Genomic DNA, 26235 nt, shown 5'->3' with positions numbered 1-26235 from the left:
AAGGAGAGGACTATGAATATGAACAAAATGGAAACGATCAATCGATAACAGACTGTTCAATAGCCACAACAGCTGAATTTTCTCATGACACAGATGCAACAGAGATAGACTCCCTAGATGGATACGAACTTCAGGATGAGGATGATGGCCTGTGTGAGCAGGCAGATTTACGGTTGTTTGGTCTTCCAGACAGCCGGAGAGATGTCTGGGCAACAGACACTTTTAGGTCCACTGACCGCTCTTTTCCCCAGACCAAACTTGAAGTTATTGAAGAGGAGAAAACCCCAGAAGAATGTCAAAAGGACTCTTTCAAAAAAGATACCCCCTCAAATGGTGGTAAACCTGATGCTGTTAGTAAAGATGGGGTTACTAGTCAGGAACAAAAACCCTCAGATAAAGAGGGATTTTCAGACACTTACTTTAGTTATAAGTTAGAGGAGGAGTTTAACTCTCCTTTTAAGACTGTTGCCACTAAAGGGCTGGACTTTGACCCCTGGTCCAGTAAAGGTGGAGAAGAAGATATCGTTGACATGGGAGGGACAAGGGGAAGCAATGGTGAGCCTAAGCCTTTTGGACTAGCAGTGGACGAACAGTCTCAGGCTACGACACCAGACACTACCCCAGCCCGAACACCAACAGACGATAGCACGCCGACAAGCGAGCCAAATCCATTCCCCTTCCATGAAGGGAAGATGTTTGAGATGACACGCAGTGGTGCGATTGACATGAGCAAGAGGGACATGGTGGAGGAGAGGCTCCAGTTTTTTCAGATTGGTGAGCATTACTTCTCGGCGGGCAGGTACAGTGTCAGAGAATCAGAGGTAGACGCCTCCTCACAACACAGGGATCAGTTTAGTACTCAGGATCCCACAGATACCTCAATAGTTCCTCAAGTCTCCATTCAGACTACCACTGTCCAGTTAGAAATATCAAATATGGCTGGCAGTTACAGCATATGCAGAGACTCAACTTCCAACACTGAGCCTTCATTCTCCACTTTTAGAACAGGATTCAAGTTGTCATCTGATAAAACTTATGATGCATCAAATAACAGTTCTAAATGTAGAACAACAGGCACCTTTGATAATATAACCTCAGGATCAACTGTAGATAGTTCTTACTCTGTAACCTCAAACTACACAGATTGTGCTAATTTTAATACATCAGGCATGACAGATTATTATTCAAATCACAGAATTCCTTCAGGTATGTCCAAACAGAATGACCATTTGGATTGGATCTCAGAAAATCAGAACACTTGTTACCAAAGCACAGATAATTCTTTCGCACCTTCACAACAGATAAGCAATCCCCAAACATGGAGCAGCAATACCAGTAGCAACATCCCTGTTTCCCATTATGTCCATTCAGATGTCGCTCAGGCTGGCAGTATTGTGCTTAACATGTTGTCCTCCTCGGGACTGCAGGAGATCAGCAGGATAGAGGCGTCCTTCAACCAGCTAGAGGTAAACAGCAGGGAAGGCAGGGTTTGTCCTAATGTAGCAATAACAAACACGGCAGCCAAAGAGGTCAAACCCCAGATATGCAAGTCCAGGTTACCAGTGAGGGTGCCCAGCCGCAAACTATGCAGCCAAAGTCAAACAATAGTGAAAGACAAGGCACAAGAAAATGCTGATAAACTCAAAGTCAGGGAACATGCAATGCATAAAGTCAGGGAAAGATTAGACCCTTTTGAGAATTTATTTCCTAAATCTAGAATCCCAGTGATGAAAGCCATTAAATACCCCTCTTTTTCCCGGGAGCAGAAGCAGGTTAGAACCAAATCTGCAGTTAGTGATACAAGCATTAAAACTAGCAGGGGTAATAAACAGCTAACTAAAAGCAGATCCAGCACTGAACAAAGATATAGTTCAGTGAAAACCCCAAAAAGTAGCACAAATGAAACTGGGAGAAAAAGCAGTGTAGTGATCTCAAAAAACTTTAAAACAAGGTCTATCACTAGCCAGGTAGCCATCCCTATGGACCAAACCATTCCCAAGGAGGCTGACACAAAGTTAGAGGGGAAAACACTGCCCACTGAGGACGAAGAGAGCTGCAGCCTCAGCACTACCAGGAACACTTCCCTGTCAGAACCATCTAAAGCTTCTAGAAGTTCCTGCCCTTCACGCACCTCTACCTCCACCTCCACCACCACATCAACACCATCTGCTAGAGATGTGAAAGCTGAGGTTGAGCAGGCCAGCAGTGAGAGGATGAGGAGGAGCAGGAGGAAGAGTAGGCGGACACATGGAGGGAAGGAGCAGAAGGATGAAGGGAGTCAGGTTGATCAACCAATCACGGCTCCTGTCACGGAGAACGAGACTAGTTTGTAAACTCTTTCTAAACACTTGTTATACTTTATCTTTCTCTATGAGATGCATGTAGCTGTTGTGGGTGCTTTGTGATGTGACGTTGTAAGTGTAGTTGTCACTTCTTCTTCCTGTCATTCTTGTTATTTGTGTCCTGTGCTGTCTGATTTAGACGAAGACCTAAAGGCGAAAACATGGATACTCAAAATTTGTCTCTGGATCAAGCACAAGATTTTATTCTGTTTTGACTTTCTAATTTAAGATGTTAGGCTAAAACAACTGGATGAATTACCTCATAGAAGTAATAACCAGCTAACAAGAGCTTTACAACAGACTATAGTGATGTCTCTGGTGTACAGAAAAGATACAGGAACTACAATTTCAAAATAAGTATCAGTATCAGTTTGAAAGTAAGAACATTTGAGCAAAGTGAGCATACATCCCTTTCAATTACTGTGGGCCATCCTGACACTGAGATCAAGGTAGCCTTGCACCTCACCACATGACACCACACCACTCACCTCCACTCTAGACATGATTGAGACTGAAACATAAAAGGATTGTGTGGGTACAACATGACCTTGTGTTTGTTTTGGTCTGCTTGCCTGGTTGGTTGGTTTGTAGATTTTGGTGGTACTTTTGCTCTCTTGAAATCGCTGCGAAAACAATCCATCAGCTGAACTTGACAATCACGTGAACGTCAGCCACAGAGGAGGGTGTGTGTCGTTTGCAACTCGGTGGAAAATCTTGTGCGGCTGGATCACTCTTGATTTCAAGTTGAAGCCATGGATTGCTTTTTTCAGTGGGAGGGAATGTTGCCTGACGCTAGATCGTTTGTTGTTAGTGATGTGATACAAAAATCTTTTAACTCTAAACTCTTACTACTAATACTAATACAACTGAACATCAAAGAATTTAGTGTGAAATTGTGATTTTTTTCTTTTTTCTTTTCTGGCCTCACAGATCCTCATGCTTGTGATTGTATTTTGTATTTTCAGCTGTCTTACTGATGTTTTTTAATAGTGAGTTTTGTGAGTACGAGTTAGCTTTCGAGATGCTAATAAGCAGGTTTTTGAGCTTTAGACAGAACTAGGCTAGCTAATTCCCTCAGTTTACAGTCTTTATACTAAGATAAGCTGACCGTTTCCTGGCTATAGTTTCATATTAAAACAGACAGATGTGAGAGTGGTATCAATCTCCTCTTCTAGTATATTTCCAAAATGTCAAATAATTTCTCTAAAACAAGCATCCATTATCTAAACTGAATCATTGAGGAGAGTCTGGCCAGAAAAGCTGTATTTTGTTTTCCAAAGGTGAGACATGGGACAGTGAGCTAAAGTTGATCTTTATGTTTGATATTAATATCTCATCAGAAAATGGCAAAACAGAGAGTTTAATTAAGTAGGTATTCATTAACTAGGTATTTAGTAGGTATGGTTAAACCACATTAATGTCAACAGACTTCAGTTCACAATCCCAATCTCTTTCTTCCATTAAATGTCATTTCTCCCCTCTGCAGCCATTTTATGAGAACCTCATTTAATTCTGGGGAACGTTGTCACAATACCTCACATTAACTGTTCGCTGTCTTGCCCCCTCCCTGCTTCCTCGCACAGGCCCTCAGAGTCCCTGTGAGAGAACAGACCTCCGCATGGCAATAGTAGCTGACCACCTCGGACTCAGCTGGACTGGTGAGTCTACACACATCTCTCATTTTTTCACACTTTGCCAAAAACAAGCTTGAAGCAATGCAAGAATACTGTATTTATTATGGTAATCAATATGACATGGAGAAACAGCTGCAGTGATGGAAGTATATCAGTTTCATCTGAATCAGTTAATTGTCCGAGCAGAGACATAAACTTGTGACATGATACCGGAGGATTCGGTATGTGAATTTTAAAGAACACCCATGTGTGAATGAATCAGCCTGACTAGAGCCCAGCTCTCAAACCGCTACTTTTACAGTGTTTGTTGCCATCTGGTGGACATACAGTATAAAATATCTTTACTTGGCAGTGCTGCAGTGGTAGTTATAGTCACATACATCATCGTCAACACAAATACAATACGTAGAAGAATTACAAAAACTCAAATTGCACTGTAACTTTTCAATTTCATTTGTAAAATTTAAACATACTCACCTCATGTTGAGACTTATTAGGAGTGAAGGCTGAAAAATATATAAAGGAAATAATAATTTAAATAATTTTACTAGCAAAAAGCTTTTATATCAATGTCTTTATATTCTTCATTGGCATGTAGCTTTGTGTTTTAAGAGGAACAGTGTGATGGCATTTTCGTATATTGTATTGGAGCAGAGATCAGGGTGTGGCCTCTGCAGTTTAGCCCAAGCCTGTCCACCTGCACTGCAGCACTGCCCTACGCCTGTGTGCATGTGTGTGCACTGTCATCCCCTGAAGTGTGTATGAGTGTGAGTTGTTGTAGTTGTGTGTCTCTCTGTCCAGTGACCGTGTGAGTGCTCAGCAGAGGAAAGGAATCTAATCCATATTTAATGTGTGTTCCTGTTGCAGAGCTGCAGTGAACGAGCAGCTCTGGTGAACATTACGTTCTCGTGTTTTTAGATTTATAGCCCATGTGCTTGTCTGTACAGCAGTGTTTCACTCCTTCACTATCTTTAGATTGTGCCTGGCACAGTGTTTGGCAGTTACAGTTATTCAGGAATGAGCACTAAGGAAATAAATATAAGGAAAATGGTTGACATATATCATGGTGATGTTTTCAGTGCTACAGTTTCATCACATCACACATGTCCATCACCTCTTGCAATCAAGTGAAGCCTGTAACATAAGAACCAGTCAGTTGGAAGCTGGATGTTATTTGATGTGAATTATGATGCTGCAAAGTTGAAATCTAATTTAAAATGTCAACCTCTTCATACGTTTTGTTTAATAGCTAATTATCACTGCTGTTTTTGTGTATTGCTGCACAGTATTTCCCCTGTGGTGTGTTGTTCAAATTCTGAGTGTCAGTAAACACCTCTTCATCAGATAACTGCCTGTTTTCTAAAGCTGCTGCATTTTTTTGAACTGTCACACAGAACATGCTGCTTGATAGGTGATAAATGACAGTATCTCAGTGCAGACAGTTTTTAGCATAAGTGACCTCACTAGAAATGAGACTCCTGAGGCACCCAGTCAGCAACAAAAATGCATCATTTTGCTCTGACTTTCTCATGACAAAAACTCATTTATTGTGGTGTTTGTGTGTGGTTGTAGAGCTGGCCAGGGAGCTGGATTTCTCTGTGGATGAGATCAACTTCATCAGAGTGGAGAACCCCAATTCCCTGACAGCACAGAGCTTCATGCTCCTAAAGAAATGGGTGCACAGGGATGGTAAAAATGCCACAAGTAAGCAGGGTGTGCCTGTACTGTTTGTATGTGTTTTTCGGAGAGAAATGTATCATAATTCATATCCAGGTCTACTTTTTTTTTAACTGGTATTATCTTATCTCAAAAAAGGTGTTAAGACAATATTAATGTTTTGTGGTATTGATATTGAAATAGCTTCCTGTCAATGTAATTCCTTTGTCTCTCTCCCCTTCAGCGGACGCTTTAACTGCGGTGCTGACTAAGATCAATCGGTTGGATATTGTGACTTTGCTGGAAGGGCCCATATTTGACTACGGTAACATTTCAGGCACACGCTGCTTTGCCGATGATAACGCAGTATTCCCGGATCAGTCCGATGGTAAAGTGTAGCCCACCCTAGCTGAACTCTCAGTCTATCTCTCAGTCTATCCCTTCACCCTTCTTCACCTCCTCTCTCAGCCAGATAGTCAGACCTGACTGTGCAAACAAATACAGAACCAATCGGGCTTGACCAAACAGTGGAAGTTAATTACGAGTCAATCAAAATGACTTAATGCTCCAGCAGGTTCATTGAGCTCATAGTTAATGGACCATCAGGTAATAATAGCATTAGAGTTGTCTTTACCAAGCAGTCACCCCAGTCAGCTTGTTAGTTTTCCAACACTGGGCAGTGCAATTAATTTGTAGCACTCAGTCATTGGAACATGAATGGCAAGTGATAGATTTTTGGGGATTATCAATAATATTTGAAAATCTCAACAAAAAAAAAAAGAAATTAGTTCCCGCTTGCTTAAACAATATTGATTTTAATTGAGGGCAGGAAAATCTGTACCATTTTAGGTGCATGACACTTTTTAGTGTGTGTGACTGTTTTTGTAAAAATGTTTAGAAGCATGGTCCTGAGGCAAATGTAAGCGAAGAATGAACTGGTGTTTCTGTCCCATCTGATAAATGTATTGATAATCTTGTTGATAAGATAATGAGCTAAGCACATTTTTCAGCTGGGTTCTGGCACTGGTTCATAATTTGGTTAAACAATAGTTGTGTATTTGTGTATGTTAATAGTTTACAACCTATTTCCTTTTATCTATTTGTGCTATTAAAATACATAAACACATAATTATAACAACCAATTTACAATAACAGCATGCTTGCTTTAAGCAGTATAACAAGTCTTTTCATCTCTCTTTCTATATTTCTCTCTTTCTTCTTAATTGAAAATTGAATGTGGCAGCCGCTAGTTTTCTCTGATTTTGACAGACCCAATGTGGGCCATTTCAGAATCTGATGAAAATGTGCCTTTTGTTATAGGAAGATTATAAATTATGCAAGTTACAATTAGCTTGTTTATCACTGTGGAACAAAGATGACAAGCTGTGAGGCAAAGATACTGCGTGAAGAAGTACTTTTAAGGTACTTTAAAAAAAATCATACTCCTCAGTGTCACAGCTCGGTCAAATCTGAACAGATCATATGTGTATCACAGACATGACACACATATTTATAGATTCAATGACTTATACTCAAAGGATATATTATCTCTTCATGTATCTTATAAATCTGCTTATAAATCAGAGCAAAAAGACACTCCTCATAAGTATATAACAGAACTTGCCTCAGAATCATCACGTGTTTAGGTTTACTTCAGTATCAAAATAATCCGGTGATAGTTGTCCATATATCCAGGGGTAGACTGCAAAATGAGACTGCTAATAGCCAATTTGGCATACTTTTAATGGTTCCAATTTGATAAAATATTAACAAATATTGTTAAAAAATTATATGTAGGTCAAGAAACAGCCCAAACCAAATGAAAATATATTTCCTCCACTTAGTAGTTGTACATACAGAGTTGGCAGGAAATTCTGAAATGGGCCTCATTGCAAATCTGTTTAATTCCGTTTCCAAAAGTCATCTGAACACAAGGATCAGTGTTACTACTGCTTCCACCAAATCTGGAGCAAAGTTGGTCTTTTTGTGAAGATGATGTCAAGTGAAACCAACAATCAATAGATAAAAAGATCAACAAAATGCATGGCTATGGCTTTGTGTGAAAGGCTGCCTGTTCTGATGTTGTCAGCTTGCAACGATACACTTTTAACACTCTTCAAATGGGTGGAGCCTTTTCAACACATCCGCGAGTGTTTCTGCGTTGATCAGGACGTGCTCTGCCTCGGATGACACTCCACATGGGTTGAAAATGAAACACCCTTTTTCAAAGTGTACAGTGTATAATTATGCTTCTGTGTCACTGCTGTTTGCTGTACTGTACCTCTCATCTCCTGGGTTCCTCCTAGCCTCCCAGCCTCTACGCTCCACTGCAGCTTCTCCTGCTTTGAGATCAGCAGACTCCCTGCCTTCCTCCTCCTCCTCCTCCTCCTCCTCCTCCTCTTCTTGCTTCTGAGTGACTAACTCCTAAAAACAAATACCCTTGTCAGCGCTAAACACCACTAACCAGCTAATTTCCACCAATGGCTAACTTCTGCTAACTTCAGCTACTTTTGGATCCAGTTGTAGCTTCTGCTCTTACCCTCGCTGCTGAGCTCAGGCTGACTAGAGTAAGACTGGAAACACAACAGCGCCCCCTGCCAGCACTAACAACTGCCCGCAACAGCTGCAGATCTCTCCTGCCCAAACTGTATGGCACCTCCAGCTATGTAGCAAGCGTTAGCATTAGCATATCCTCAATCATGAGGCCCTTTCATTACAAGACCCTTTCAACTAAGATGTTGGAGCTTTTACAGGCCTAAGAAGGATTTTATATTCTACAAGTACACAAAAATGACACATAATCTGTTTTTATAACATACTTGAATTTAACTAAAATGTCAGTTAAACAAAGGAATGAAGTATTTCTCAAACAGAAATATATCCTTGGTAGTGTGGTTCAGCTGTGTCCCAATTCCATAGTAATTCTAAGTAAGTTTTGAGTAATTAGTGTGTCTGCAGTTGAACAGTGGTTAAATTAAGTAAGGTGAGTCAGTATGTGGACAGAAACACTTAATTTTTGAGTTGGTTGTTGATGTACAATACTGTCCCACAATGCAATGCACAAAGAAATAGCAGCAGAAAAAATTTGAATAAATTCCCAGTTTTGCTGACAAACCTCCAAAAAGATCTTTGGAGACAGACAGGAAGCAGCCGTGCAGACGTACATTCGCCAAACCAACCACTTAGTCTTCATCACTGAAATTAAATGAGTAATACAGTTTGAAAACACTTGTGACGAAGAATAAATTTCACCTTTGTGTCGCTTGTTGAAATGAGCTACACAAACATGAGATTTACTCTTTATTGGAAGTGGTTTGAAACGATATTTTTGACTTTTGCAAGTGAACATACGTTAAGGATGAAGACTAACTGGGTGTTTAGGCAAATGTACATCTGGTTAACTGCCCCAGCTCCATTAAAAAGAGCAGTTCACGGCCCCTTTTCTGTGGCTGCCACCCAGGACTGCCCAATGTGTTGCTGACATACTGTTTTATTCGTTGGTTGTATAAAATAAATGATACACAATAAATACTGTAGTAAGAAATTGGGACTCAGCAGTTGTTTGGAGGGTTGGCAAATATTTCTGGAGGAATTTATTCAAATTTATTCTTCAGTTCCCATCCTGTCTTCTAACTCACAGCTGAACAAACTTTAGATCGCCTAGATCCCAAAACTTGAGTCAGAGTGTGACTTTATTTCCTCTCCTGTAGTGGATGTTTTCGATGCTACTGCTCTTGACTAAGAAGTCTATTCTTGCTTATCTGCTGAGATAAGCAATCCGATGATTCTGGTCTGCAATATCTTTGCTTCTGCAGCTTCTTCAACATCAAGCCTTCGTCTATCATGTGTTCAATTCATTGTCTGTGCATTAACTGGTTTGGTTTTAAACTGCTGTGTTTTTCGTTTCATCCAAGTCTTGTCTGACAATTGTTCTGTGTTTTATGTTTTTTGTTTTTTTTTCTGTGTGATAATTGAAATAGCTCCAAAACTTGTCAGATCTCCTACATTCCCCCTGTGTCCTCGAACATCTCAGCCTGTCACCCCTCTCCATGCTAGTCCTCCCTCCTTCACCTCCTCTTCCTCCCCTCCCTTTTATTTCAGCCATATCACCGCTTTGTCTTTCCCCTCCCCCCCTGCTGTCCTATCTCCCTCCTCTGTCTTTCACTTCCCGTCACCCCCATCATCACCTCCTGTTTACCTCCTCCCTGTCGCTCCTGTCCTCCCTCATTTCTTCACCCTGCCTTACTCCCCGCCTCTTCCCTCCTCCCCTCGAAGTCCCCTCAGCTTCTCCTCATTCTTCTCTTCCCCTCGCTTTCCTCCGTCTCCCCTTTGTCTCCCCTCGTCTCCTCCTTTCTCCTCAATTCCTCCACTCATTCTTCGCCCTCCTCCCCATTCTGCTTCCCCTGCACCTGTTAAGCCGTCTCCCCCTCTTCCTTCTCCTTACACCTCCCTCTCCTTATCTAGTCATTCCTCTCCCTCTTTTCCATCTCCTCCTCCTCTTACACTTTCTCCCCCTTTCCCCTCCCCTCCCACTTCCACTCCCCCCTCTCCATCTTCAATATGTGCTTCCTCTCCTCCTCAACTTGCTTCCTCTTCTACGCCTCCATCCTTTTCCTCCCTTTCATCCTCCAATTCCAGTCTCTCTCCCCCACCTCCATGTCCCCCTTCGCCTCCCCTACATCACCACTCTCCTTCTCCCCCTTCACTTCCCCCCTCCCCTCCACCCTCTCCCCTACCTCCCGGTGTCCCTCCTTACTTCAGGCGGGATCGTTCAGTCCCTGAGCTTTACATCTAGATGCCTGCTGGTTGCTCTGCTCCTCCTCTCTGCCTTTTGTTTCAATCAACACAACTAACCTACCTGGATTCAGCTCAAGCCTCTGCTCATTAACTGGAACAATTACTGAGCCGATAAGCTGAAGTCGAGCTTGTTTTAAAGTGCTGTAATGAAGACCCCCCCTCATTAATTTCACAAAATCAGTAGCTCTGGTTTTGACTCTGGGTCTGGAGGTTAAGTGCTTTTACAAAAGGCTTTGCTGACTTAAGTGCCACTTTGACACATCACTCCAGCAGTTCTTGATGACTTCAGAGTGACTGAATGTTCATGTACATTTTATATAAATACAGTATAAGTGAAGTTTCTATCTTAAATTTTATATTCTGCCTTTGGTACTTTAATTTCTCTGTTTCCATCTCTTTGTGATCTAGTCATGTGTCTTGTCTGCAGTGCTGGTTCAGCAGTCACACACCACTTGTTTGAGAAATGTGTTGGTTGAAGAAGGAAAATCCTGAAAGCAGTATTAATTGATTTGTATTTGCCAATAAGGGGCAGCAGAACAAGTTGCAAAACAATGACATATCACCTTATGGAGTTAAGATATGGTTAATGAGGTAGCAAACATCTTTACACATTCAGCTGACATGAAGCCACATGAGCATTCATTTAAAGTTGTGTTTTTAGTCACCGGATGTATGCAGGTTCACTATTCAACACTGTCTTAAGAGAAATATATTTTTTTTTAGCTGCTAAATTGGTTGCAATATTCACAAGCTAGTTGCTAACTTTGTCTGGCTGTCATTTGATGCTAGGTATGTAGCATGCAGGTGCTTTTTTGCATATGTGAGAATTGTCACCAAACTCTGTAGTTCCAATCAGCTTTACAGACCTTTTTAGCCACTTTTAGCTCTTTTTCTTTTTGTTTTTTTTGGCCCACAAACTCCACTGTACCTAACTTCCTGTCAAAATGAGGCAGCTGTTTTTATCAAAAAATCATTGTACACTTCCTGCACATTACCAGACAAGCAGCTAAAGATCCGCATATTTCTACCAGGAGACGGTGGAGACCAAAACAGAGCTTAATCTGGCTAAATTAATGGATCAATGTACACCCGCCCAGCGCTAAACGACAGGTCAACACAGTTAGTGCCTAGCTGTTGAACCTAGCAAAGTATTTAGCTGCTAAAGAGACAGATATTTCATGTTGGTAGAGAAAAGCTAAAAGAACATAAACACAATTCCAAATGAATTCTAATATTGTTGTGTGTCTGCAGGATGTGTAAACAGGCAAATGTTTATCAGCAAGTTCCCTTTAACAACTTCATAAAGTGATAGCTTGTCAATGTTGTGTTCAGAGCTTGTTTCTGCTGCCCCCAAGTGGCTAAAGAAAACAGTTAATGCAGCTTTAAAGTGTGTTTGAGTTACACCTGTGTGACTTTTGAACAAATGCTGCCTTTAGATGTTACAAGTGTTTCTCATCTCATCACCTCCACCACTCTACCTCTCCTTCCCCTCCTCCTTCCCTCCCCTCTTTTTTCTTTCCCTCCCTCTTCAATCCCCTTACCCTCTAATCCTTTACTCCTGCCATCCACCCAGGATACCACAATATAGATCTGGAGCTGCAAACCCCCACAGAACTGAACTACGAGCCCCCCACCCCGCTGCGCTCAGACGACTTCTTTAGCGAGGGTGATGCTAGCTTAGATTCCCCTAGCAAGACCACGCTTACTAGACCTAGCGACCTTTCTCTCACTCAGACCACCAGTACCACCAGCAGCGACCCCCTCACAGTCGCCCCAGCCCCGGCCCCCTGTGGCCTGGTGCCCCCCATTGTTGGGGCAGAAGATACAGCCTTAACCACAGGAGAAAAAGTGGAAGATAAGCTGGTTTCTTATGAGAGGCCGGATAATGACAGAAGGGCAGTAGAGAAATCAGGAACAGAAGAACTGAAGGCAGGGCCAGTTGTTGGTTTGGAGAGAAACCAAAAAGAAGATGCAGTCTCAGATGTTGCTCAAGGAAATGGAAGGCGGGAAGAAGAGGAGGAAGAAGAAGAAGAGGAGATGACCCAGGAGAGGCTGCAGAGTCTGCTGGAGGATATAAAGCTGGAGGGAGGCTTGGAGGACGAGGAGATGACAGAGGAGAGGGTGAATGCCATCCTCGAACAAGTACGGCAAGCAGAAAAAGTCATGTGTTCAGTTCCAGGTTGGAGAGGCGAGATGTCCGACACGATCGCAGAGTCATCACTGCACGGCACCGAGGAGGGCAGGTAGGATTTGCTTTTATTCTACCATTTGCCCCCAGTATTTACACACCAGTGTTTACAGTGAGACCCGCAGCAGTTTTGTGATGGCAGCGCCTCCCTATGTTTTACTCCCCCCAGCCCTGAAAGTCTAGCTGATTCGATGGAGCAGCCCCAGGCTCAGGCTGACAGACAGAATGGAGGTCAAACTGACGCAGCCAGGGAAGGGAAGGAAAAGGAGGCCAAGAAGAAGGGATCTCAGGAAGACAGCAGCACAGCGGGACCAAGCAGAGGACGGGAGGAGGGAGGCGACAGGTCCCAGCACAAAGTCCAGGTGAGAATCATTCCTCCAGGTGGAGTCTGTTTTACCTTTTTCTGTTTTTGGTGACGTCTGTAGGCTTTGAAAAAGATCTATTTTGTCTTAATTTAAGGCCTCAAATATATCTTTGTTCTCTTATACACAGACTGTCAAGGATTAAATTCTGGTTTAGTCGGCTTAAAATATTTAGGACTTGAAGCACAGCCCAGAAATATGAACCTGCACTCCAGTTTCTTTTGATCATATTCATTCAGTGGCAAAATTTGTATTTAAAAAAAAAAAAGTATTAAACTGACACACGTACACACTCACAAACACACTGGGGTCATTAATGTTGCACTGCTACTGCGCTGCCTTCGTCAGGGGCGTGTCAGAGCTGAAGAATCCGGCTCTGACGAGGAGACCACTGTCACCACCAGGGTGTACCGCAGACGGGTCATACTGAAGGTGTGTGAGACCTGGTGTGTGTGAGAGCTGCAGGCAGTGTGCAGTGAAGTGGCATTTAAGCTCTGTGACTCTGTGCAAGTGTGTGAAGAAGAATGAGGCACAGAGATGAACAGAAAGATGGAACAAACACCTTGCCGTGCCAGAATTTGTGTGTTTGACAGAATTTGTGTTTTTTACAGAGAGAAAGTTTGAGAGTATGTTTCTGTGCATATTTGTTAACATGGGAGTGTGTTTGTGTGCAGCTGTAGTGTTTGAAAGAGTCAGACGGTGTGACAGAAAGAGAACCTATCACAGAGCGGGTTTTTACATCCAACTGTTATGAGAATTTTCAATTTGCACATTAAAAAAACACAGAAAATTAAACAAAGTCAAAATATCACAAAATGCTTTTAATGCTTGGCTGATGTGGAGAAGTTCGCATGATATAGTGAATAAATTATGGTACATGAAGCACTGTAACTGCCTCAGTTCCGTACATGAAACAAACAGAATGCCATATTTCCACGTGGTTTCTGACCTAGTTTTCTTCTTCTGTGGTGATTTTATGGCACCCAAGTGGAGAATAAGCACCAACTATTTATCTTGATTACAAAATATTCACATAACAGTAGTGGATATAAACACACATCAATTCACATTTTCTTTTGCCAGTCTTCCAAGAATTTGGTCAAAAACTTCAACAAGTGGATGGAAACCCGACTATAGTTGCGTAGGGGAGTGTGTGTGTTTGTGAGTGAGAGAGGGACAGTGAGTGTGTGTGGATGTTTAGCCCTGCTGTAGCATGAAGTGCTACTCACTGCTTGTTGGTGTGAGCCACTACATTACCTGCCGTGCTGTTTGGTATTTGGCGTTGGTCCCTGGCTGGTGGAGAATCGGTTGTGCTGCTGTAAACAGTATTTTTCCGTTTTTGAGCATAATTCTGAGGCTGCATTTCCACAGGAGCGGAAAATCTGCAAAGTATGTTCAAATCACACTTTAGGTGGTTCTAGTTATTAAAGGATTTATTGTTTTATTCCCTCAGCAGCTGATTTGTCCGTGTGTCCTTATCACAAACTCCTACAGAAAGACACTGAACCAACTAAATGTTTTCTCATACTCATACTTTTGTGTATTAAAAACAGCACAGCTACAACTATTACTTTCATTATCGATTCATCTGACAATTATTTTCTCGATTGATTGATTAATCACTTGTTAGAATGTGGTGAAAAATACCCACCCCGCTTTCACAAAGTGGCCAAAGTGATGTCTTATAGTCAACTTATAATAATAATAATATAATAACAATAAAAAAGAAGAGAAAGAGAAAATCGGCAAATATTTACATGATAGTATCTGGAACCAGAGAATTGCAGATGCTCTGTCCCTATGTAAATGCAGCCTCATTTCTGAGCTGACAGTATGATACATTTGTACGGTCTTCAGTGTTGTTGAATGAGGTGTTACCAAATTCTTTCTTGTGCATGACACAGGTTTGAAAATCATAATCATGGCAGAGTTTGATTAAGTTTGCTGTGGAAAGTTTGAAGCTTTTTTTGTTGATGTAATAGATTTTTTTTTTTTTCTTCTTTTAAGTTGTCGGAATCTGCCAAGAAACATCTGTTGACCTGATGATAAAATAGTTTCCATCACTGTAGAGTAATTGCCTGTCTCTGATACTGCAGGCTTGTATTTTGAAGTTGCCGAACCGTATTAACTTGTCGAGTCAGCCTTCGTAATGTACTAGCATCAGCTGAGTTTTCTCAGAACTCTTAGTCTGCTAAAATGCTAAATATTTGCTCTATTAAAAAAAAGAAAACAAACAGCATAAACATTTCACAGCTTCCTCAGACGTCCTGTTTCTTCACTGATTAGCTGATCAGTGAGGAAAAGACTGTTTAGTTTTAGGATATTGTTTTCTCTGACTGAGAATTTGTAACAATCAAACTGCACTTTAAAAAAGACTTGAACTCGCTTAGTCTTCATTAACATCAATGCTGGTTTTGCAGAATTTCTGTAGTGCACTTTAGTCTTGGTTTTAACAGAGAGAAATGCAGCGGCGGTTGCAGGGAGGCTGACGTCTGTTTAGGATTGTTCCTGTATTTTCTTAATAACTATTTTACCCATAACTTCATAACACATAATCCCTCCCCTTCACCTCTCCCATCCCTGCGGTGTTTTTTTTGTTTTTTTTATGTAACCCTTCACCCCAGGGAGAGGAGGCCAAAAACATTCCTGGAGAGTCTGTGACGGAGGAGCAGTTCACAGATGAAGACGGGAATCTGGTCACCAGAAAAGTAATCGTCCTCACCCTCAACCATCACCTGTCGCATCCTTATCCCACAGCTTACACACACACACACATACCCAGTAACATTTGTTAGCTAAAACCACCACACAGGCTGTACACATGCTGTCTCATACACCTACACCTACACACACACACCTATACACACACACACCCACCAAGTACCCTCCTCACCCTTCTTTCCATTATTTCTTCTCACAAAATGCTTTTCCTGCTTCCTTCCTCCTCCTCCTTTCTCCCCCTGACATGCTTCTGCCCCTACAGGTGATCAGGAAGGTGGTGCGCCGTGTGTTCAACTCTGAGGAGAGGAGGGAAAGTGAAAGCGAAACTGTTACAGAAGAAGGAGCTGGTGGTGGTGGTGGTGGTGGTGGGGTAGCAGATGCTCCTTCAGCAGGAGCAGCAGCAGCAGCAGCAGCAGCAGGAGGAGGAGGAGCCTCAGGGGGGAAGGGCAAGAGGAGAGGGAAGCGCTCCCGACAGGGCCACAAGGCTGAGAAGTCTGGAGAGGAGGCCCAGAGAGGGAAAAATGAGGTTGGCGTTAGAAGCAATCTAACGTAGTCAGACGAGCCGTCCTGGCCAGCTGACACCTGCATGAAGCTGTAGTTGTATGTAAACACACAGTGGAATCACTCAGCGTAATGTAAAAGGATCAGTCATAGTCAAACCCTTACAGGATTTAACACACAACTCTGCAGCTCTGCACAGCTTTTAGCATCTTTTAGCTCACTGCTTTGGTTTTAGAGACAGACCTGCAGAGTTTAAACTTCCTGCCTGGCATACAACTGCAAAGAAGCAGAGTAAACTAGAGGCTGGTGGAGAAACTAAAAACACATATACATGTGTATCTTTTCTCTTGTATTGTCAGAGTTTGGTGACCAGCTTTGGGAATTTTATTCCAAATCAAGGCCCATTAGTTAAAATATTCTCTGAGTTTATCTTTGTCTGTAGAGCTCTTTGGATACAGGGTTAACCATAGTGAAATACACCACAGCTGCAGCTACAGGCTAGAAATCATGCTCTGGAGTAATGCTGAGATCGGGCTACAGGGTTTTTTTTTTCCTGTGAGCCTACGACTTGAAGCCTGACCAGTCATACATGTTGGGCAAAGGTGATCAGTGAGGAGGCGCAAGAGACTTCCAGGATCAAAACTGAAACGTCAACAGCCATGGCATCAATATTAAATTGGGCAAGAGAAGGCGAAATCATTCTGACATCCACAATTATAGATCTTTTTCCATCCACCTGTTTTTATTCACATTTTCAATTTGCATGTAAATCATGACAGTAGAAACTCTTTTAAACTTTTTACACTTGGTTGAGGTGGAAAAGTTTGTTGATTGATAAAAAGACAACGTGACAATGTGTGATGGAAACAGACGTAGCAAATAAATAATGACGCATTATATGAAGCATGTGACTAAAATCTCCGCTGAAGAGACAAAGACATCAGATATGTTCTTCAAATGAATGTATGAAACAAACAGATAAGACGTATTTCCATCACAGTTTCCACATTGTTTTCATTCATTTACGGTTTCGACTGGCGCTCCTTTAATCACGTCAGTGATAATGCGTTAACCGTACCCGACAGAGAATTAGTTCCGCCGGCTGTTTATCTCAATGCACCGACTTCTAATATTCACATAACAGTGGTTGAAAATGAAAATTAATTCTCATTTAATTTAATTTTTTTTTTTTTAAATTTGAGCTACATTTGGGAGGAAACGGACTGTAGGCAATATTAATATTATGTTGTGACAAATCATTTTCATAGCATCACACTGGCTCACATTGTGTGGCCTGATCTCAGCGTTACTCTGAGCTGCTGTGATGCTTGTGTGATTAAAAGGATTGCAGTTTGTGAAGTGCTGTGTAATAGAGAGCAGCAGCGTCAATACAGAGGCCTGACTGACTGTATAGGCGTTTTATGGTTTGCAGTGGTTGTATTGTGCTGTGTGTTTCCTCTGCACTCCAGTGCATCAGTAGCACTTAGTGTTACAGCACCAACCATCAGGCTTTTACAGCTCATTGATTGAGCTTGAGAACAACTAATATCACAAGTGTTTCAACTAATATAGAAATAATAAATAATTCCTCTTCTTTGTCTCTTTTAACATGTAATGATGCAGCACGTGTGATTCTGTTTGCAAATGTATGAAAGTAGTAATTTTAACATCTTTTTTCCTCCTTCCTCCTTAAACTCGTCAGTCTTGCAGCATGCTGCCTGTGATCTACCGACGAACAGTAGCTGAGCTCAACTCTGCTTCATTAACCCACATGGGTCAGATTAAGCCTGACCACCACACTAACATTTCTTTTTACTTCTTTCTGTTTCCCTCACCCTTTCTCTCTCTCAAGCCTGGAGACGGCGCCAACAAGAAACAAGGGAAGAGGAGTCAGTCATAACATTAGAGCTCTCAACTGAACCTGGTAAGGAGCCATTAACATTATGACTGATATATGATCTGTAAAGTCAAAAATCTGCTCAAAAATGATCTTAATGAAAATGTAAAATATATTTTCTACGTAGTGCTTTTAGTGATAGTTGACATTTGGGGAAGTGTAATTGTTTTCTTGCTGAGAGTTTGATGGGAGGATTAATAACACTCTCGTGTCTGCTGACTAAATATGAACCTATAGTGCAGCAGATAAGCTTGTATATGGAAGGTATTGTGCATTTCATGACTAAAGCATGAAACTCTCTCCAGTGTTTCTATAAACCATGAAGTTTAAACTTCATGGTTATCTGCTGCACTATAGGTTCATATTTAGTCAGCAGACACGAGAGTGTTATTAATCCTCCCATCAAACTCTCAGCAAGAAAACAATTACACTGCCCCAAATATATACATATATATTTAAACCAAACTAGCATGCTAGCTTCTGAGTAGAATGTTAGCTATTATTCTAGCTACTCATGTGATTCCATAGAACACACTGCAGAAGTTGTCAGTGTTTTTAATAAGCTATAGCTACCTGGAATACCTGGAAATGGTGGGGTCTGCAGCCCCCCTGCAAAATTGGTCCTCTAAGCAAAACATTATGCCTTTCTATACTGTGATGTTTTTATGCCTTACTAGTATGTTTTTTTTACGCCCTTACTATACTGTCGTTTTTTATGCCTTGCTATACTATGACGGTTTTGATTTACTGTACTGTTTCGTTTTTATGACTTAGTATACTGTGACGTTTTCTTAAGCCTTACTATACTATGACATTTATGACTTACTTTACAATAACGTTTTGGTCTTACTATACTATGACGTTTTAGACTTATGACATTTCTATGACTTACTATACTGTTGTTTTTTTATACCTTGCTATACTATGTCCTTTTTAATGACTTACTATACAATGATTTTTTTTGCCTGTTTTAAATGACATAAAACGTTAAAGTTATAGTTTCTACAGCTCAGGATGATGTCTTCAAATTGCTTGTTTTGTTCGACTAACAGTCCAAAACCTGAAGAAGACTAAAATTATCTTCAGTTTTTCAACTAAAAAGCAGCAAATCCTCACATTTGAGAAACTGGAACCAGATGTTTTTTCTTGAGAAATTAATGTAATGATCTTTGACCAACCAGCCAAATAATCAGTTTCAGAACTATTGCATCAGCTGAATATTTATAACATTAGTTTCTGATCTTTTCACCCTCCAGGTCCACCTGCGACACCACACACACCCTGGGAGGAAAAACGGACTGGAGCCCCTGAAAACGAAGAAGCCTCGTCAATCAAGCCGAAACGTGTCTGAAGCTTTCACTTTAACAACGCATGTTTTTCAGCAAGACGACGCAACAAGTTACTTTTCTTTGATTTCGCATGAGCATGTCACCAAAACTCACTCACTGTCGGAAACAACACGGAGGGGCACGGAGGGACACGCATGGACGTGAGAGCTGGAACTGTCTTTAGACGGATGGAAGGCGTCTGCGACCAAAGACAAGACGCAAATATGGAATTAAACAAAAAAAAGCAAAAAAAAACAAAACAAAAAAAAAGCAAACTGCTGACAGAAAAGGAAGACTTGTGATTCAATCTCTCTCAGACACTCGCCTTATATGGTCTATTTTTTCCTCCTGGACCCACAGTACTGGGCTTGTACCATGTGGTTCTTTTTTAAAAAATGAAATATAATAGTAAAAGGGTGATTTTTTTTGTTGTATATAAATGACATTGTATAAAAATCTTTAAAAAAAAAAATCAGTAGCTTCACAGATTGTTTATGCACTGATTTTAAGTTGATGAAGCTTTGCAGAGTCGGTGCATTTGTATTGAGAGGTCGACACTGTTTGAGCAGCCTTGAGTGTGTGACCTGACATGCTCTTCCTTACTGAATATAAAGAGGAACAAAACAGCTGTATGTAAATGAGACGTGAATGGAGATTTAAAAAAAAAACAACAACTGCTTGATTTTAAACAAAGGACGTTTCTTTAAAGCCAACAGCTACTTCCGCTCCGTCTGTGGAACATTGTCTTCAGAGAAATGATATTTTGCTGCATGTAACGTCACTTTATTTTAACGCTTTTCTTTTTGTTTCTCCTAATTCAAAAGCACTGTAACACAATTAGAGAGGGTCTGATGGTACTTTTGTCTGTGTGAGCACTCAAAATAACACCAAACATCTGTTGTCTATTACTGTTTTTATTTTTTTTTCTACAGAACACACACTCCACACTCAAGTGGCAAGATTCATTCTTATGCTTCAGGGCGGTAATGAGTGTCCCTGAATGTAACCTGCCGACTGGCACATTGCATTAACTCCAAACTGCTAGCAGCCCCCCCCGCCCCATATGTGTGTGTACGCGCGTGTGTGTGTGTAACATCAAATAAAACCTGTCTATCTGTACACCCATCGGGCATACTACAAGTGTAAGATATGGCTTTTAGGTCTGCTGTGGTTTTACAAAGGGGACTGCTTTTATTTTGACGGTTTGATTATTTTTATCTTTATTTAATTGGTTGTAATTACATTAGAACAGAGGATCTAATTTTTAGCCCCTGTCACCCAAATCTGGTCGTTTTTATCAATGGGTAAGAATAAAAAAATCACAACAATGAATCACAGAATTGATCACACATTAAAAATCAGATGTTCTGTTCCTGTGTAAATCTGTTTTTTTTTCTCATTTGTCTTTTTTCATACAAAACCACCCTAAGCATCCATTGTTGATAATAAATCTGGTACCAAAATGTATGACGAACCAACATAGCCTACACTGGATGATCCAAGTAATTATTTAAGCAGAAAAATAAATTGTGTTTAAACTGAAAGTCTGTGAGTCAGTCTGGTGTTTTACACGTTTGTGGTTACAACCAGGACAAAACATGATTTACTATACAATGACTTTTTATGACTTACTATACTATGTCGTTTTCATGAATTCCTATACTATGACGTTTTTGACTTCCTATACTATGACGTTTTAGACTTATGTTTTTATGCCTTACTATACTGTCATTTTTGACTTACTATACAATGTTGTTTTTATGACTCATTATCCTGACATTTTTTATGAATTACTATACTATGACGATTTCATGCCTTACGATACCATGACGTTTTTTATGCCCTACTATACTATGACGTTTTTGACTTACTATACTATGACGTTTTTATGCATTATTATACTGTGACGTTTTTGACTTATGATGTTTTTATGCCTTACTGTACTATGTCGTTTTTATGATGTTTTTTATGCCTTACTAGACTATGACATTTACATACTATGACGTTTTTATGCATTATTATACTATGTCGTTTTCATGACTCACTATCCTATGACATTTAGGTATTACTATACTATGATGTTTTTATGCCTTACTATACTGTTATTATGACTTACTATATGATGACTTTTCTATGCCTTACTATACCATGACGTTTTTATGACTTACTATACTATGACGTTTATGCCTTACTATACTATGACATTTTTATGACTCACTGTCCTATGACATTTTTTATGAATTACTATACTATGACGATTTCATGCCTTACGATACCATGACGTTTTTTATGCATACTATACTATGACTTTTCTATGCTGTACTACACCATGACATTTTTATAACTTACTATACTATGCCCCTTTTATGCCTCACTATACTATTATGTTTTTTATGACTTACTCTACTATCATGTTTTTTATGAATTACTGTACTATGATGTTTTTATGCCTTACTATACTGTTGTTATGACTTACTATACGATGACTTTTCTATGCCTTACTATACCATGACGTTTTTATGACTTACTATACTATGACGTTTATGACTTACTATACTATGACATTTTTATGACTTACTATACTATGACGTTTATGACTTACTATACTATGACGTTTATGCCTTACTATACTATGACATTTTTATGACTTACTATACTATGATGTTTTTGACTTACTATGCTATGTCGTTTTTATGACTCACTGTCCTAGACATTTTTTATGAATTACTATACGATGACTATTTCATGCCTTACGATACCATGACGTTTTTTATGCCTTACTATACTATGACTTTTCTATGCTGTACTACACCATGACATTTTTATAACTTACTATACTATGCCCCTTTTATGCCTCACTATACTATTATGTTTTTTATGACTTACTCTACTATCATGTTTTTTATGAATTACTGTACTATGATGTTTTTATGCCTTACTATACAATGACTTTTTTATGCCTGTTTTAAATGACATAAAATGTTAAAGTTATAGTTTATACAGCTCAAGATGATTGCTTGTTTTGTCTGACTAACAGTCCAAAACCTGAAGATACTAAAATTATCTTCAGCTTTTCAACTAAAAAGCAGCAAATCCTCACATTTGAGAAGCTGGAACACAGAATATTTTCCGCACTTTTGCTTGGAAAATGAATGTAATGATTGTTGACCAACCAGTCAAATAATAAGTTTCAGCACTATTGTATCAGCTTAATATTTGTAACATTAGTGTATGATCTTTTCACCCTCCAGGTCCACGGACGTCAACCTGCGACACTACACACACACACACACCCTGGGAGGAAAAAAGGACTGGAGTGACCGACTTGTCATGAGTTAGTCTGGTGTTTACCAGGACAAAATTCATCTTTGTCAAATCTATGGCAGAGTTTTTAAGTCGAAACAAGTTTGATAAATAGATTTTCTTCATAAAGTGAAGACCCGATTTTTAGTTTTATCATTTACTTAAGGCCCAAATCTAACTTTTACCACTTTTGGATAAGTATGGGGCTCCTGTCAGTTAAATTCTGCTTCATGTGGGGGTCCTCGACAAGTCAGAGGTTTGTACTTTTGTTGTGCTGAAGCATTTAGTCAATTACTCAATGAACAGAAAATTGCAAAGTCATTTATGCAAAATGACAATGCTAACATGCTAATAGTTACCAGGTAGGGGTAAACTGGTTTGCATCTAAATGAATTAAATTAATGCCTCATGACTTAGATAAACAGTTCATTTACATCTGAAGAGAGGCACTGTCCTCAGATTGAATCTAATAAAATTCATATTAAACAGTCAATGACAAAAAGACAGATTTCCTGAATTTATTTATGAATTTAAATAATATACTGTCGCACCATTTTATGTAAAATAAAAGTACAATAAAAATTGTGACATTATACAAAGCTGTTTTGTACATTTTTCCTTTTTATAAGTAGAAGAAATGAAAAAAAAAATACAATGCCTTAAAAAGAAATATTTCAAAAATTTATACATGTAATTTTGTGTAACATCGCTCCTCAGACAGTTGTTCAATAAAATTATTATAGTAAATGATCAGACAAAGACAAGCATATGGTACAAGCATATGGACATGACCAGTAATATTTGATATGATAAATGTACATATATCATTAAATACAACATCTTAGGCAAAATTTGTGTGCGAATCACCGCCTAATTATTTATGATGTGATGTATTTACAGCACAAGGAATGTGATTAAGGAGATGATCTATAAACAGCAGATTTTGGTTTGAGCTAAAGCTTCTTCACAGACTAAACATTTGCAAAGTAAATCACACAAAATAAACTGAACATCAGTTAAGACTGGTTATATATGAACTAAAGTTTAAACACATACCATTGTGCGTTTTGGCTTTAAATTAATCAACATCTTGCTAAGATCAGATTGATTAGTTCAATTTTTCATTTTACAGTGGCAAGAAAAAGTAAGAGAATCCTTTGGAATTACCTCCATTTATTTTGTCCTTAAATATGGTCAGATTTTCATCCAAATTAAAATTATTTTTTAAGAAAAATTTATTTTTTTTAACTAATAACACACATCTCATTGTTTTGTTTTTGTGCATATTGAAAATATCATTCAAATAATTACAGTGTAGGTTGGAAAAAGTACGTGAAGAGCTTGTCTATTGGCATCAACAAAAGCTAACTGGAGTCAGGAGTTATCCAACCTGGAGTCCAATCAATGAAACCAGATTGGAGGTGTGGGTTAGAGACTCTTTGACTTTAAAAAAATCTCAACATTTGGAGTTTGCTGTTCACAATAAACATCCACTGATGTGAACCATGCCTCACAAAAAAGAGATCTCAGAAGACTTATGATCAAGAATTGTTGATTAGTATTAAGCTGAGTAGGTCAGAGTCACCTCAAAGAGTTTAGATCTTCCTCAGTCTACCGTCAGACAAACTGTCTGTAAATGGAGATGATTCAGTTCTGTGGCTACTCTCTCTAGAAGTGGACGTCTGAGATGACTCCAAAAGCTCAACACAGACGCTCAAGGTTGTAAAGGTTGTGGTGTAAAGGGCACTGCATACTACATCCCAACCTCAGCATCCCAAAGGTGAAGCAGGGTGGAGGAAGCATCATGGCTTGGGGGTGATTTGCTGCCTTTGGTCCTTGATAGCTCAACATTATTGAGCAGAAAATTCATTCTCAAGTTTATAAAGGAATCATATAGGATAATATCAGGGTGTCTGTCCACCTGCTGAAGCTCAGTAGAAAACTGGGTGATGCTACAGGACGGTGACCCTAAACTTCAAAGTAAATCTATTACAGCATGACTTCAGACGAAGAAAATCCACCGTCTGGATTATGGTCCAGTCAGAGCCCTGGACCATAATCCAGTAGAGATGCTGTGGAATGACCTGCAGTGAAACGTACAAACCAGACATCCTGAGAATATGTCTGAGCTGAAACAGCTCTTTAAAAAGGATCCAAAGTTCATCCTGAACAGTGAGCGGGTCTGATCAGCAAATACTGAAAGCTCCCGTTTGAGGTTATCAAACCAAATGAAGTTCTACCAGTTTTTAAATCCAAAGGTTCACTTACATTTTCTACCAGCACTGTGAATTTTTAATGGCTGTATTCAATAAATACACAAAAGATTATAATTGTTTGTGTGATATTAGTTTGGGAACACTGTGTTTGTCTACAGTTGTGACTGAGACGAAGATCAGATCACATTTTATGACATATCAGTGCAGAAAACCAGGTAATTCCAAAGGGTTCACATACTTTTTCTTGCCACTGTATATCTTTAAAAAGATTCCCTTAATCTTTCTTTGAATATATAAATTTACTTTTTATTAATGTTGTACAGAGTTGCCACTCTCTATTATTATTAATTATTTTATTATATTTAACACTTACAAAGCTACAATTGCTACAACTTTTTACATTTCAGATATTGTTTCATGGCTATATTATTGATTTTTGAAACCCTGCCCATTATACAATAATTTAACCGTTATTTTTATATAATTCAATAATTTAACCAACATTTTGTGAAAAGAAGATTCAGAAAATGTTGCACTGAGGGTGCTGAAAACTAGGATATAGTTGAATCTGATGCCACTGGCAAAGATTTACAAGCAGAGAGCATCAATACAGGCTTTTACAAAGCACCCCACATGAGGACGAAGCTAACACCTGAACCAGTATTCTGCCTAAAAGTGGATTAAAATCACCAGGATTATAAACATTTCTGATCTTTTAGAGTTTAGCAAGTGTGCCAAAAGTCTTAAGAAGGCACAAGGTACACAGACTTCTTCAAGTTGTGTGGTTCATGTGATACAGTAAAGTCTTCGTTAATATAGTATAAAGTGTAATACAGATCATATAGTTAGTCACAGCAGAACATATTATTGTAATTTTTTAAAATAAATAATAGCGTTTCTAAACTTTTTACCAAATCAAGAGACCATGTGTATAAAATGCTCATCAATCCAGCCTTTGTTCAGCACTTTCCTTTTGAGGTGTAAAATGTTGTTCTTATTTAAAAAGGAATAGTTCAACATCTAGGTAAATATATTAATTTGCTTTCTTTCCAGCAGTTGTGCAAACAAGACAGAGCCAGGCTAGTTGTTTCCCCCTGTCTTTATGCTGAGCTAACATATACACATCCTCACCCCAGTTCCATATTTAACACACAGACACAAGATTAAGATTTTGACTACAACAAACAATTATTTTCATTATCGAGTAATTAGCAGTTTTGTTTATAAAATATAAACATATATTTCATGGCAGCAAATATGATTATTTTCATAATTGACTGATCTATCCCT

General features: G+C 39.5%; 1 protein-coding gene and 1 long non-coding RNA gene across 2 annotated transcripts in view; both read left to right on the top strand.

The window, feature by feature from the left end:
* The window catches only part of LOC111219698 (ankyrin-3-like), a 131791-nt gene extending 125623 nt beyond the window's left edge, over positions 1 to 6168 (top strand). Inside the window, exons 41-43 of the mRNA XM_022742423.1 lie at positions 3926 to 4000; positions 5549 to 5680; positions 5877 to 6168. Coding sequence (XP_022598144.1) covers positions 3926 to 4000; positions 5549 to 5680; positions 5877 to 6031 — 362 coding nt within the window. The 3' untranslated portion in view covers positions 6032 to 6168. The remainder of the gene's footprint in view (positions 1 to 3925; positions 4001 to 5548; positions 5681 to 5876) is intronic.
* A 9984-nt stretch (positions 6169 to 16152) lies between these two features.
* LOC111219700 lies at positions 16153 to 19367 on the top strand. Its single transcript, XR_002665022.1, has 3 exons — positions 16153 to 16226; positions 18054 to 18125; positions 19355 to 19367. It is a non-coding gene; the product is annotated as an uncharacterized LOC111219700 (long non-coding RNA).
* The last annotated feature ends 6868 nt before the right edge of the window (positions 19368 to 26235 follow it).

Source organism: Seriola dumerili, unplaced genomic scaffold (assembly GCF_002260705.1).
Source record: "Seriola dumerili isolate Sdu_G_001 unplaced genomic scaffold, Sdu_1.0 BDQW01000068.1, whole genome shotgun sequence".
NCBI lineage: Eukaryota > Metazoa > Chordata > Actinopteri > Carangiformes > Carangidae > Seriola > Seriola dumerili.
The sequence above is the reverse complement of the archived record's forward strand: the minus strand, read 5'-3'. Positions and strand labels throughout refer to the sequence as shown.